The sequence below is a fragment of the Podarcis raffonei genome, chromosome 13 (genome assembly GCF_027172205.1).
Source record: "Podarcis raffonei isolate rPodRaf1 chromosome 13, rPodRaf1.pri, whole genome shotgun sequence".
Taxonomy (NCBI): Eukaryota; Metazoa; Chordata; class Lepidosauria; order Squamata; family Lacertidae; genus Podarcis; species Podarcis raffonei.
Window position 1 is genome coordinate 28,860,418 of NC_070614.1, and position 11,785 is coordinate 28,872,202.

Below are 11,785 nucleotides of genomic sequence, written 5' to 3' on the forward strand. Positions count from 1 at the left end.
TGTCTGTCCTTCTCTTTAGCTACTCCATAGACTGCCTTCTCACTGATGGTACAATGGTAATGCTGGGTGATGTGCAAGAAGGCCACAAAGGAAGGTGGGAAAACCATACAAAGCACAGTGCTGTCCCAAACATCTTGCAGATATCTGTGTTTTCAAGATAAAAATCTACTAATGAAATGTGTCTCTGTCAGAGAGACAAGAGAACAGAAAATTCTTAAGTACCTCTTTGGCATTCAATAGGTGGTAAGGTTTATGTGGCCTAATGTACAGTGCTGCCTACCAACCTGCCCAGGGATAACAACATCTGGATGTGGCTCTCTTGAGCTGTTCTGTGCCAGCTGTCCGGCCTCTGTGCCTAGATGCTTTGCTTGCCTGCATCACTGTTCCGGCCCTACCTCATTGTGACAATTTTTACATTCTTGCATTGAGACAAGTGTAACAAATGCCAGCCCTTGAGAGATATAACCTACCTTTTCTACCCCACCGTCCCTCCCCTAGGTCAGATAGTCTCGGAGCGGAGTGGCTTGCTGGCGACCCCTAATGCCCAGACTCCCCAACAGCGGGCCAATGCTACCTCTGCTGCATCTGGAGGAGTGGCAGTCAGGCAGGGCTCTGTTCCTCCTTCTCAGGTACCGGCTCTCCTTTGTACCAGTTCTGTCTCCCCGTGATTGCCTGTCTCTGTAGATCCAGCAACCCTTGGCTGGTTGGTCCACCTGCATCCTGGGAGTGCCTGTCTCAGTGGCGGGGAGGTGCATTTTATGCATGAAGCTGTCACAGTAACAACACACCATGCGTCATCAGTCGTGTGCCTTCTACAAGTAGATAGTACGTTGCTGCATGCCTTGGGCTAGCCTGCCGGGGCCCCCATAGTGGTCGATGGTCCATGAAATGCTCCATATCCATTGGCTTAACGTGCAGTAACAGGCTTCCTGGTCCACCTTTCCATGTAGGGTGTCCAGCAGATGTCTCTGCAGACAAGCATATTGAATAAGGGAGCTCTGCTTCAGCCTGTGCTGCCTTCCAACAGCCAGCGGCAGGCAATCCCCGACTGCTATATCAATGATGCTAGTGCCTCTTCTGCTGGACAGGTGAGCAGGGAAGGATGAGGAAGAAAGGGTCTCTAGAATGGAGGAGGGCGCCTTTCCTGGCACTGCTTACAGGAGATGGAATGTGTCTTTGTGGGTGCTGATTTCCCCCAAGGTGTGCCTTTCAGTTGTAAGCCTGCAGTCGAGGGCCACTGTCTTGCACAGGACCTGTAACAAGTAATGTATCTTGATGGAAAGTGGTGAGGAAGCAGCTTAAGGCTTGTGTTGGGTCTCTCCCTTGACTTTTTGCTCTGTTCTTTTGCAGCCAATGGACATGGGTGACGGCTTTGGCGTAGGTAAGCAGCGTGAAGGGAGCTGAAGGGGTGTTCAGTGGGAGGGCAGGTAAAAGCTTTAAGGGCAGGCTGAGGAGCCTGTGGCCGTCCAGATTTTGCAACCTCCATGAGCTTTGTTCCGTTGTCTGGGATAATGGAGGTTGTGGTTTTAACAGCTTCTGGAGAGCCACAGGTTTCTCATCTCTGTGTAAAGGGGTCCTTTCACTTCTAAGATTTAGAAGGAACATCAGGGTGGGGGTGAGGGGTTAAATTAGGCATCGGGCAGTCCCATGGATTGTGACAGATTTGTTCTGCATTTGGGCCAAGGAGGGCTGATGGGATCCAATTTGGGATGACTGTCTTTTGACCCTTGTTTTCCCTTACTACAACAGAAGGATCATACTCTGGTGAAGCCAATGTTTCTGGAATGAAGAGGTAAGTGCATTCTTTTTTTATGTGCTGCCATGTCTTCCTGGGGCGCTTGGGCCCCATTCTGCAGTAGTTGACTTCCAAACCACACTCCCATCTTCTCTATTCTCATACACGTGTGCCATTTCAGAATCTGGTGCATTGTTGAGTGCTAAGAATCTGCCTGCTCCAAAGGAAAAAGATCTTGGCCATGGATTTGTAGATTTGTAGGCTACTTTGAAAAAATGGAGTGGTAACTTACCTAAAATATAGAGATATTCTATTTACTACCTCTTGACAGTAAATGTATGAGATAGTTATTGAAGGGCAGCAGCATGCAGTTGCTGGGTAACTCTTTCCACCCCCCCACCCCCAATCGCAAAATGCCTGGAACAAGAATTATTTCTGCATGAAAGTATAACCTTAGGAGTTCTTCATAATAAGACCTGAATAACCTTTTGTTGTTGAACTAAAACTGAACCAGCAAGCATCCTTGTCTGCAAGAGGTAATAGGTATTAAAACTGGTTGTGTTGCTGGACTGGAATTCTTGGTGCAAACGAGAATTTTATTTTGCCCATCCATGTGACACATTCCAATCAAATTTCCAAGCAGATGGAAAGCTTGAGAGTTGCCATGTTCTGGGAGCTCAGGTCTGATCATTAGGAAGTGCATTTTGCCTTGAGCTGGACTATATAGAAGGCTGCTGTCTACTCATTAAGCATATAAAACCAGTTCCATCCTAGATAACACTACAACAGCTGAATGGGGTTGTACTCTTGCAGGAGTGTCATTGAATAGGTGTGTTGAAAGGGTGGTATCAGTGGGAGACTTTCTTTTCCTACCAGGTATTGCAGACTTCAGCTAGACCTTTGTAATTTCTGAGGTTTAACATACATGATTTTCAACTTTAAATCTAAGGCAAGAGGGCCTAGGACCTTAAATTTCCTAGACTTTACTGTGTATACATGAAGGCCAGGCCTGCAGTTCCTAACATGAGTTTCCTACTATGCTTCAGGTCCCGCGGCCAAGATGGAGAGGGTGGCACCGTGCGCAAGGTGCCCCGTGTCAGTCTGGAGCGGCTGGATGTGGACCTGACATCGGACAACCAGCCACCTGTCTTCAAGGTGTTTCCTGGTTCTTCCACTGAAGACTTCAATCTCATTGTGATCGAACGTGGGGTTCAGCAAGCTGCAGCTGCGGCAGCTGCCGCCGCCCATTTAGCAGGGCTGCCAGCAGCAGTGAAGGTCAGCGTTGCCCCTTTGGAGTTAGCATAGATCTGGGTGGGGTGGTGAGTATTGCTAGCTGCATGTAGCGATCCTGCTCACCTGTGAATATCACCCACTTTAAAAACCACCACCATCGCCTCCTGTTCAGTCCATAAGGAGTTCCAAGTTTTGTACACAGTCAAGCAAAGTAAGTGTGCCGCCCACCAGTGCTGAAAGTGTGGGCCAGATCATGCTGCTGCAGTGCCCAAGGGGTTGAAGTGTGCCTGGATGAATTTGACCAGTGAAGCAGTGATGCCTGCTGCAGATTGACCGATCTGTATTCATCCTCTCCCTCCAGCCAATATGACAAGGAAATCTACTTGGGCATCTTCAGTCTGCGTTAAAGCTGAACGACATAGGGAGCTCTTAGAGTATCATCAGCGTCCAGAAAATAGTGCAGTCTTCTGACCCAACTAGGCAGTGGGGAGGCTGGATAATAGGGGGACAGGTTGAACTGGGCTGTCCCTGGCAGCTGCAAGGTGGATACCCGTCCATTGTTCTAGGAGCTGTTCAAGGAAAAACCAGTATGCTTTTTGAGTTGAAGAATACTTGTGTGCTCCCCCCAGTTTTAATGAATTCCTGTGCGGTGTTGGTCTAGCCCGGGCATAGGCATACTCTGCCCTCCAGATGTTTTGAGACTACAATTCCCATCATCCCTGACCACTGGTCCTGTTAGCTAGGGATGATGGGAGTTGTAGTCCCAGAAGATCTGGAGGGCCGAGTTTGCCTATGCCTGGTCTAGCCCAATATTGACCATGTGGACATGATCTCTGGGATGTTTCCTGCATCTAATAAAATCAGTTTTAAAAAAAATACATAATCAGTTTCATTTTTTCCATTGTGCCAGTTATACATTTTTAGCTGTTCAGAAATATTTCTAAAACATGAGACTATTGCATAATCTGCATCACTATAATTCACTAAATTCATCCCAGCTGGTTTGTAGGAGCAGATTTATTTCACCCTGTTCCCTAATAATGAGGGGCGCTCTTTATTCTTTGCACTGCTTTCCCTGTGCATTTTCTCGTTGTGCTTCTATCCTGACTCCCTCTTTGTCCTCCTTCCTCCAGGAGGAGCAGATGGAGGCAGCTATTGACCACCCAGCTTCTCTTGACGCTAAAGACACTAAGCCAGTGGTGCTGCCCCAGGATGCTTTGCTTCCAGAAGGCTCCTTAGCGCCCCGGCTCATCTCCCCCAGTGGCAGCACCAGCTCTGCTATGGAAATGCAGTCTGTTCACAGCCATGATGGCACTGCCAACGGGGACGAAGCTGCTTCCTGCAGAGTCTGCATGAAAGCTGGTGCTGTGGTCATGTGTGATGGCTGCAAGAAGTGCTACCACCTGGATTGTCACCTGCCTGCTCTCCTGGAAATCCCCAGGTATGGGCTTCCCTATTCCTGAATGTCATCTCTTGCATCTTGGTGTTCCTCCCGCTGGCTCTGGAGGAGAAGACAGGGCTTGTAAGTCAGGAATGGTGGTAGTGGCACAAGCAGCAAGCCTTATGAAGATAACTGTGCCCAATATTTCTATTCTTGTAGCGCTGCAGAAGGGAAGTCCTTCAGCAAAACACTTGAGTGCTCAGAAGACATGGAAATAGATGCTTCCCCCTTTGGAAATCATCAAGATGAATTTTCCTTTCTCTGTGTTACATGATCTGCAGTTAATGCAGACTTAGTGTATCTGGGAACATTCCTTTGCTGGAGGGCCACAGGTTCCCCACCACAATTCTAGGAGGTGTTTGAAAGTAGACTTCTTCCTAAGCCATCCACAGCTAGTCTTTGCAAACGTGTGGTGGGGAGTGCATGAGGATGATCTAGATGATGGAATGGAACCTTAAATCTCTGCACAGAGATGCTTGTAGAAACTAAAGGGTGAAGCCTGTAGGCATCTCTGGTCTCTTAACTTCTCCATTTCAAACGTAATGGGTCTGCAGTGACCAGCCAAATGGAAATAAATACCTAGCACCCTTTCAGGATTAAATAATAATAATAATGGGATGGGGAATGGAACCTTCTAAGCCATCTTAAAAGTAGCAAGAATGGAAACGAAATCAGAAAATAAAAATTCCAAATGCAAGTTGTCAGGATTTCTCCCTAGCTGTACTGTAGTGGTGGCCAACCTTGGAACAATACCTCTCTCTCACTTTGCCCCTGCAGCCAGGAATGGAAGTGTCTGTTGTGTGAGCAGCCAGTGAGATCCATTGAAGAGGATGGGACCGACTTGACTCCAGTCTCCATAGATGGGGAGGTGAAGATACTGTCAGCTGCTGACCAGCAGGTACTAGTCTGCCCTGTCTTGAGAAGAGAAACAGCTTGCTCTGGCTGATGGTATGGGCAGAGCTGACATGGGGCTTTGGAGAGCTGAATGCTTCGTTCGGGGTTGACCTGACCTTTAAAGCAGACAAGGTCTGGAGCACATATAAATTATAACAGCATCCAATCCCAGGAATGGGGTAGGATGTTCAAGTCCCATCGTCCCTGACCATTGGTTTTGCTGGCTCAGACTGGAGTTCAACATCATCTGGAGGGTGTTGCCTTGGCTAACCCTGAGTTAAACCCCTCCTTACCTGGGAGTAAGGCCCACTGAACTCAGTGCAGCTTTCTTTTGAGTAGACAGTTATTTACTAGATGCAAGTCAGCAGCACCAGGCGGCCCTGCTCGGCTAGGCGCTGGGGTGGATTGCACCCTGCAGTGTCAGGCCCAGGCTGCCACCGGGTCCAGAACTGGCAGCAGCAACAAGCAGCTGTGGCTCGCTCCCAGTCCTACCCACTGCCATCCCACCACTGCACTTGACTGACCTGGGGGTTCTGGATCGCAGGCTCTACTGGTCAAAGGGACCCGCCCTCTTACCCAGTTGTGTTTGGCCAAGCGGATAGCCAGCCAATCAGGATTTTTTTAAAAAAAATCCCCCTTCACTTCTCATTTTCCTCTGTGGCCCCCTAAGCTCATGGTGTGCCCCCCCCCATTTACACGTTTTTTACCCGGGAGCCCCAAGGGGGCCATATGGACCATCCTTCCCCAGTATGGCACCTTTTGGCAGCAGCTCCTGTCAGCCTGCATGACTCAATGTTCAGGGGTGATTGTAGAAATACGATCTGAAACATCAGGTTGAGGTCAGCTAGTCCTGGACCCTGCCAGGGCTAGGACTACAGTGAGCTGCATGGAGGTATGATTCCACCAGCTGTGTAAGCTTAAAAACCCTAGGAGAAAGGGCAGGCAAAGCAGTACTAGTCTTCCAATATGAACCTGATTTAGCCAGCTGATTCCTGGATGTCACAAAGCACTGCAATGATAATGGAGAGGACTTGACAATAAACCTACACATCCGTGTATCTTGCAGGCTTCTGATTTGCAGCTTAGTCACCTTAACTGCTTTTGCCACTAACCACCTTCTCCGTTTTGTCTCCCACAGAGATGTGAGCAGGTTCTCCTTGAGTTACTGTGTTATGAGCCATGCCGGCCTCTCCACCGACTCTCCAATACCATAGTGAGTCTCATATGTGATGTAAGGGGAATGTTCAATATCTAATCACCTCAATGGTGCTTCATTTAGTTGTAAAATGTTAACACGTTTATGGCAAGTATTATCCCTTCTCCTTTTGTCCCCCCACTTCCAAAGTATTGGACTGGTTTTATGGATTTAAATGCAATTGGTTTCCTGTTCTTTTTCAGCTCTGATCCTCCCCACACCCACCTCTTTCCTTCCATGGAGAAGGGTATTTTGTAATACAGGAGGAGGTCCCCTGGAAGCTGTGGACTGCAATTCCCATCACCCCCAGCCAGCATGGCTAATGATAAGGGAAGATGGGGGTTATAGTTCAGAACAACTGGAGGCCACCATGTTGGCAACCCCTGCTCTTAATGGACTTGCTCCTCCCATTTGCTCTAATAGGCACACCTGCAAATCACCCTGGTAACTCCCCCCCCCCCGTTTCACCCCTGCTTAGCTCCAAGGACACATTGGTGGAGTTCTGCCAACTTTTCAGTTTGCCTATTTCCATCCTCTTCACAGGCTGGAAGAGAGAACCAGTTAAAAAAACCAAACCCAAAAGGGGTTACTTGCATGGTTTAAAGGCCTACAAATGCTGTGGCTGTATTGCTTCCTAATTCAGGCAGGGAAAACACAGTATTGCATTATCTTGGGAGTGTTTGGAGGATCCCTTTGAAAGAGGATGGGACAGAGGAATTCCCACCTGCTCTTAGGTAGCCATTCACACAACAGCAGGAGCACTCTTCCCAAAATGCCACTATTTGCATCGCAAGCTTGCGGGATGTCTTGTGGACTTCTAAAACCATGTACCTGTGATAGCTTGAGAGGCGCTGGAAACACCTCGTCAAGACAGCTTGGTTTTTATTCATGTCTCCTTCTGTACTGCAGGAGGGGCAGAACACCATTGATTTGACCTTGATCAGAGCCAAGCTGCAGCGGAAGCTCTCGCCACCCTATGGCTCTCCTGATGAGTTTGCAGATGATGTCTGGAAGATGTTCAGGCAGTTTAATAAGCTGACAGAGGTAAGGCTTCCTCTTGCTCAAAAGGGCAGAAGGACGACAGCTTTAAGGGGGCTAGAAGGGGGGCCGGGGGGTGGAAACAGCTGCAACATTTCCAGCCAACCAACCTGCTACAGGACTACCCCTAGATATGTAGAATGTCTAGATGTGCCGTGTTTGAATCTGGGGTGGTTGTTTTTTTTGCTTGCCAGTGATATTAATTACTGTTTGAATGTTTCTAAATAACTTTTTAATGGCAGTTTCATTGTTTTACTATTTTGGTAAACTGCTGTAAAGTTTTTTTAACAGTCAAGCAGTATATAAATATTGTGAAATATATAAACTTTGTAAATACTTGACTCTTCTCCCCCTCCCCCCTTTCCCTTTTAACAGTTTATATATTTCCTTTGGAAATATATCCCTGGGTCTCCAAACTTAGGGTTCCCCAAGCCAAATACAGATGGCCTGTGGTTTATCTGGATTTGTGGTTGAAGATGGGAGTTGGTACATCCACCATATCCGAATATTTGTACCGCTACTCAGTTATATTTTTATTGCTTTTATTATTTGTTCTATTGCTGTAACAGCTCCATAGAATTCCAATTGTAATAACAGGGAGGGGAAAAAAACACAATTAAGGGGTCTGCCAAGACCATCAGCAATTTTCAGGTGGTTGGGGTAGGGTGTTGAATGTTTGGGAATCATTGATATTTACTGAGTATAACAAAGACAAGGGAACCTTTGTAGTTCTCTACTTAGTGTTAACACTTCCTGCAAATGTTTTGGTTAATATAAAAAACCTGTTTTACAGGTTCATTAGTGCCCCTTATTTAACATAAATAGAATATTTATTAGGTTTCTTACCTGCTCTTCACTATGAGGTATCGGGTTACAGGTGACACCAATTTAATAATACGTTATTAACATCAGTTAAAACTAAGTGCAGTCATTAGAATAGGATAAGTTCTAAATGGGCTAGCTCTTTTCTGTCCTTACCGTAAGTTGAACACTATTTCTTCTGCACACACACAGGGCCGTGCCTGGTTGTGTTCACAAGTTGAATAGAGCCTGTTGGCTGACAACATTGGGCATCTAAATCTGTCAGCAGCCTAACACCGAATAGTTCAGGCAACAGCACGGCTGTATGTAATCCTGGGTGGATTCCCTCATGTGGCTTGTACTTGGAGGATAATGAGCACTCTTGCCTGCTGCATTCCCCAGTTAGTGTGTCAAGTGGGCAATAAATATCCCAGATGTCTCACTTTTGAGTGCTCGCTTGCTTTTCTCACACTGGTGTTTTTTTGGTCTCATCAGGACAAGGAGGATGTCCAGTCCATCATTGGGCTGCAGCGCTTCTTTGAGGCCAAGCTGAGCGCTGCTTTTGGCGACCGGAAGTTCTCGGCACTCCGCGACCCCATCAGTGTGGATGAGCCGCAGGAAAGTGGCCTTCTCCCTGTCCGTGGCTCCCCAGCCACTGACCTTGGTGAGGCCACCTCCTCTAAGCCTGATGGGAGTGGTGAGGATGAGGGAATGGCCACCTAAAAAGAAGTGAAGAAGCTGCTCCTATCAGACGGACCAGCATTCCATGGAGGAGGGGAAATGTGGGGGGGGGCACCCTCTTGAAGCTGCCTTCATTTTGTCTCTGCCCTCCACTCTTCTAGTCTTTTTTGGGCAGCCCTTCTTTGTTCCCTTCTGCACCTCTCTGCCTTTTTTTTTGAGAGTTATTGTAGACCTCGACTGCTTAGATAATGGTTATAAATCGTCTGACCTGTTCTTTTTTTTTTCGCTTGGAAAATTTTATGCCCTTGTTCTGACAGATACACTTTGTGTTTTGTTTTGTTTTTGTATTGGAATGGAGATTGATTCGGGGCAATCCAGAACCCTATAACTTGCTCTCCTCTTGTATTCCTTTCTTGCTCCAAGTGGGAACAAAGTTGTAGTTCCCTTTTTATTATTTTTTAAAATTCTCCCACTCTCACCCCCCAGTCCTCACCTCCGCACACCAAGGAGGGAGGTTGTTGTGGCCCAGAAACAAGTTGGATCTCCTAACAGAAAATCTCTGCCCCTTATAAGATACTTGACTGCTCTTGTGGGGTGTCCAGTAGGCCCCCAACTGCAGTGAGAGTTGAGGGCACAGACTCTCCTCTTTCTTGTCTGTTTTTTAAGTCTTATGAATTTTTGAACATAGTGTTTTTTCTCAATTTATATGCGGTCCTAGTGAAAATCAACCTGGACATCTAATAGATGCAACTGTTGTTGGGCCTTCATGACAGCTGTTTTCTGAGGTGGTGGTGGTTTGATTATATATTTTTTTATTCCTGTGTCCAAATAGGACTCCTTGCTTTTTCTGTTGAGTTTGTTGAAGAGGAGAGATGTCTGTTTTCATAAGTCAAGGTAGTTGTAGGTTTTTAAATCCAGTTGTCCCCTCCGTGTAGCCGTACTTTTTGGCTGTACGTATCTTCAAAAGCTTTCTGTCCCAGTAGTTTATCCTCACTATCCCAAGAGCCATTCTCATGAAAATGTGCTTTTTTTTTTTTGCTTATGTATATTTTAGACTTTGCTTCTTTCCATGTTCGAGAAAAATAAAAGATGTTTGCAACTGGTGTGTCTTGTCAATTTGGTGGTGGTGGGAAAGAGTTTGATTTTCGATTTTCTGCATCACAGAGGGGTTATAATACAGTGAATTTGATAATCTCTGCCCAGTTGGCAGAATTCACAAAGGCATACTCTGGTGTTGTTTAATGCCTACTTTACTCTTGTCCCCATCCTTCCTTTTCAGTTCTACAGGGGTAACACTTAGGCTGAGTTGGGATCTGAAAGGTGGTTCAATCCCCTGGACTGGTGGTGGTGGTGGCGGCGGCAGCTTGAATTTGGTGAGGCAGTGCCTCACTAGCCCTAATGAGTTGGCCTCCACTGGGCATAATGCAGCTTGAAAGCTGTATTGCCTGGCTCAAAAATTGCTCCCTTCCTGCTGTCGCAAGATAAGTTTTCTAAAAGTGGGGAGTACACAAAACGAACAAAATAGGCAATTCACTTGCATGCACTAAAAGTAACTGTAGCAAAAAAATAAGCCAGTTTATTCCTGATGAAAAAAATGGATGGCTGCTTCTGTGATTAGTGAAAGCCCCCAGTTCCAATTGTAGAGTACCAAACAAATGAGCAGAAACCTGCGATACAACATTCTTTTGGAATGTTCTGAGATCCAGATTTGGTCCTACAGATGACATTGATCCTGTGGAGTCTTAACTTTATATCCAGTTTCTTGGGAAACTGTGGCTTAAGTGCCAAAATGAGATTTCCTGGCAGTTAATGGGTGGTCTGAATATGATCTGAACAAATTTGCATTAAATTTAATGAATGTGGGGAGGGGTTAAGATTAGGAGGCAGTTGAATTTAGTGGGTCTCTAAACAGACTGGTGTGTGCCAGGTTGAAGGCACTCGAGTTAATGGTCCTGGTAAAAAATAATAGGTCCCTAAATGCACCTTTGGAGCAAAAATGAGTTCTGGGTTTGAAAATAACCTGCTCTGGAACACATCACACTAGTGCATGATTGGTTCCCTAATTGCTTGGATTAATTTTTTGCTTGTTGAAAACGGCTGTTAATGCATACAATATCAAACTTGGCGATGGTAATACAAGAAGTTATGTTTCAGAGTTTTGCTTCTGCAAGTCAGGATGGGATCAAAATAGATTTTTTCATACTTTGTTTTTTTTAAACATATTTTAATTGTTAATATCCTCGCTCTTTTAAGAAGCAGCAGGAAGCTATTTAAAAAGGAGCGGGTCAGGTCAGGTCTCCACCCGCATTAGAAGTATTCCCTTCCCTTTAATTTGCATCAATTAAAACCAATACATGCGAACACGGAGTGGCTTTCCTCAACGATGCAACTGATGGAAAGAAGATTCCGGTTCGTAAAAGGGGGCAGAGAGGCAGCTGCGCGCTCTTAACAGAAAAAACCACCACACTAATGTACCGATAGTGCAAAGCTGATCCACGCTTGAGTACGCGAAAATAAAGCCTGTGGGTTTCTACGAGGTTTCTTCCCATACAAGCGTGCACAGAATTGTACCCGTGGGGACAGAATTCCGTTTATGCACAAAGGAGGCGGCGCGGCTTGCAGAGAACAGCCGCTTTCGCGCATGCGGCTCAAAGGGACAAGAACAAGGGAGTTCCACGCTATTCCCTTACTGCCGGTTCTCGTGCGGGTGCCTCCTTTTGCGGGGCAGGGTGCATAGCGCAGAACGGAGCGGGGGAGGGCTCGTTGC

The 11,785-nt window shown here is 46.5% G+C and overlaps 1 protein-coding gene across 3 annotated transcripts in view; it reads left to right on the forward strand.

Moving 5' to 3' along the window:
• TRIM28 (tripartite motif containing 28) overlaps positions 1-10,117 on the forward strand; it is a 31,392-nt gene extending 21,275 nt beyond the window's left edge. The window contains exons 9-18 of one of the 3 annotated variants that reach the window (XM_053360897.1): positions 499-629; positions 951-1,088; positions 1,351-1,381; positions 1,750-1,792; positions 2,782-3,010; positions 4,102-4,409; positions 5,187-5,307; positions 6,442-6,516; positions 7,408-7,542; positions 8,833-10,117. In XM_053360897.1, the coding sequence (XP_053216872.1) occupies positions 499-629; positions 951-1,088; positions 1,351-1,381; positions 1,750-1,792; positions 2,782-3,010; positions 4,102-4,409; positions 5,187-5,307; positions 6,442-6,516; positions 7,408-7,542; positions 8,833-9,060 (1,439 nt within the window). In that variant the 3' untranslated portion in view covers positions 9,061-10,117. The remainder of the gene's footprint in view (positions 1-498; positions 630-950; positions 1,089-1,350; positions 1,382-1,749; positions 1,793-2,781; positions 3,011-4,101; positions 4,410-5,186; positions 5,308-6,441; positions 6,517-7,407; positions 7,543-8,832) is intronic. The other 2 variants (XM_053360898.1, XM_053360899.1) reach the window with 2 other exon arrangements.
• Positions 10,118-11,785: the final 1,668 nt, after the last annotated feature.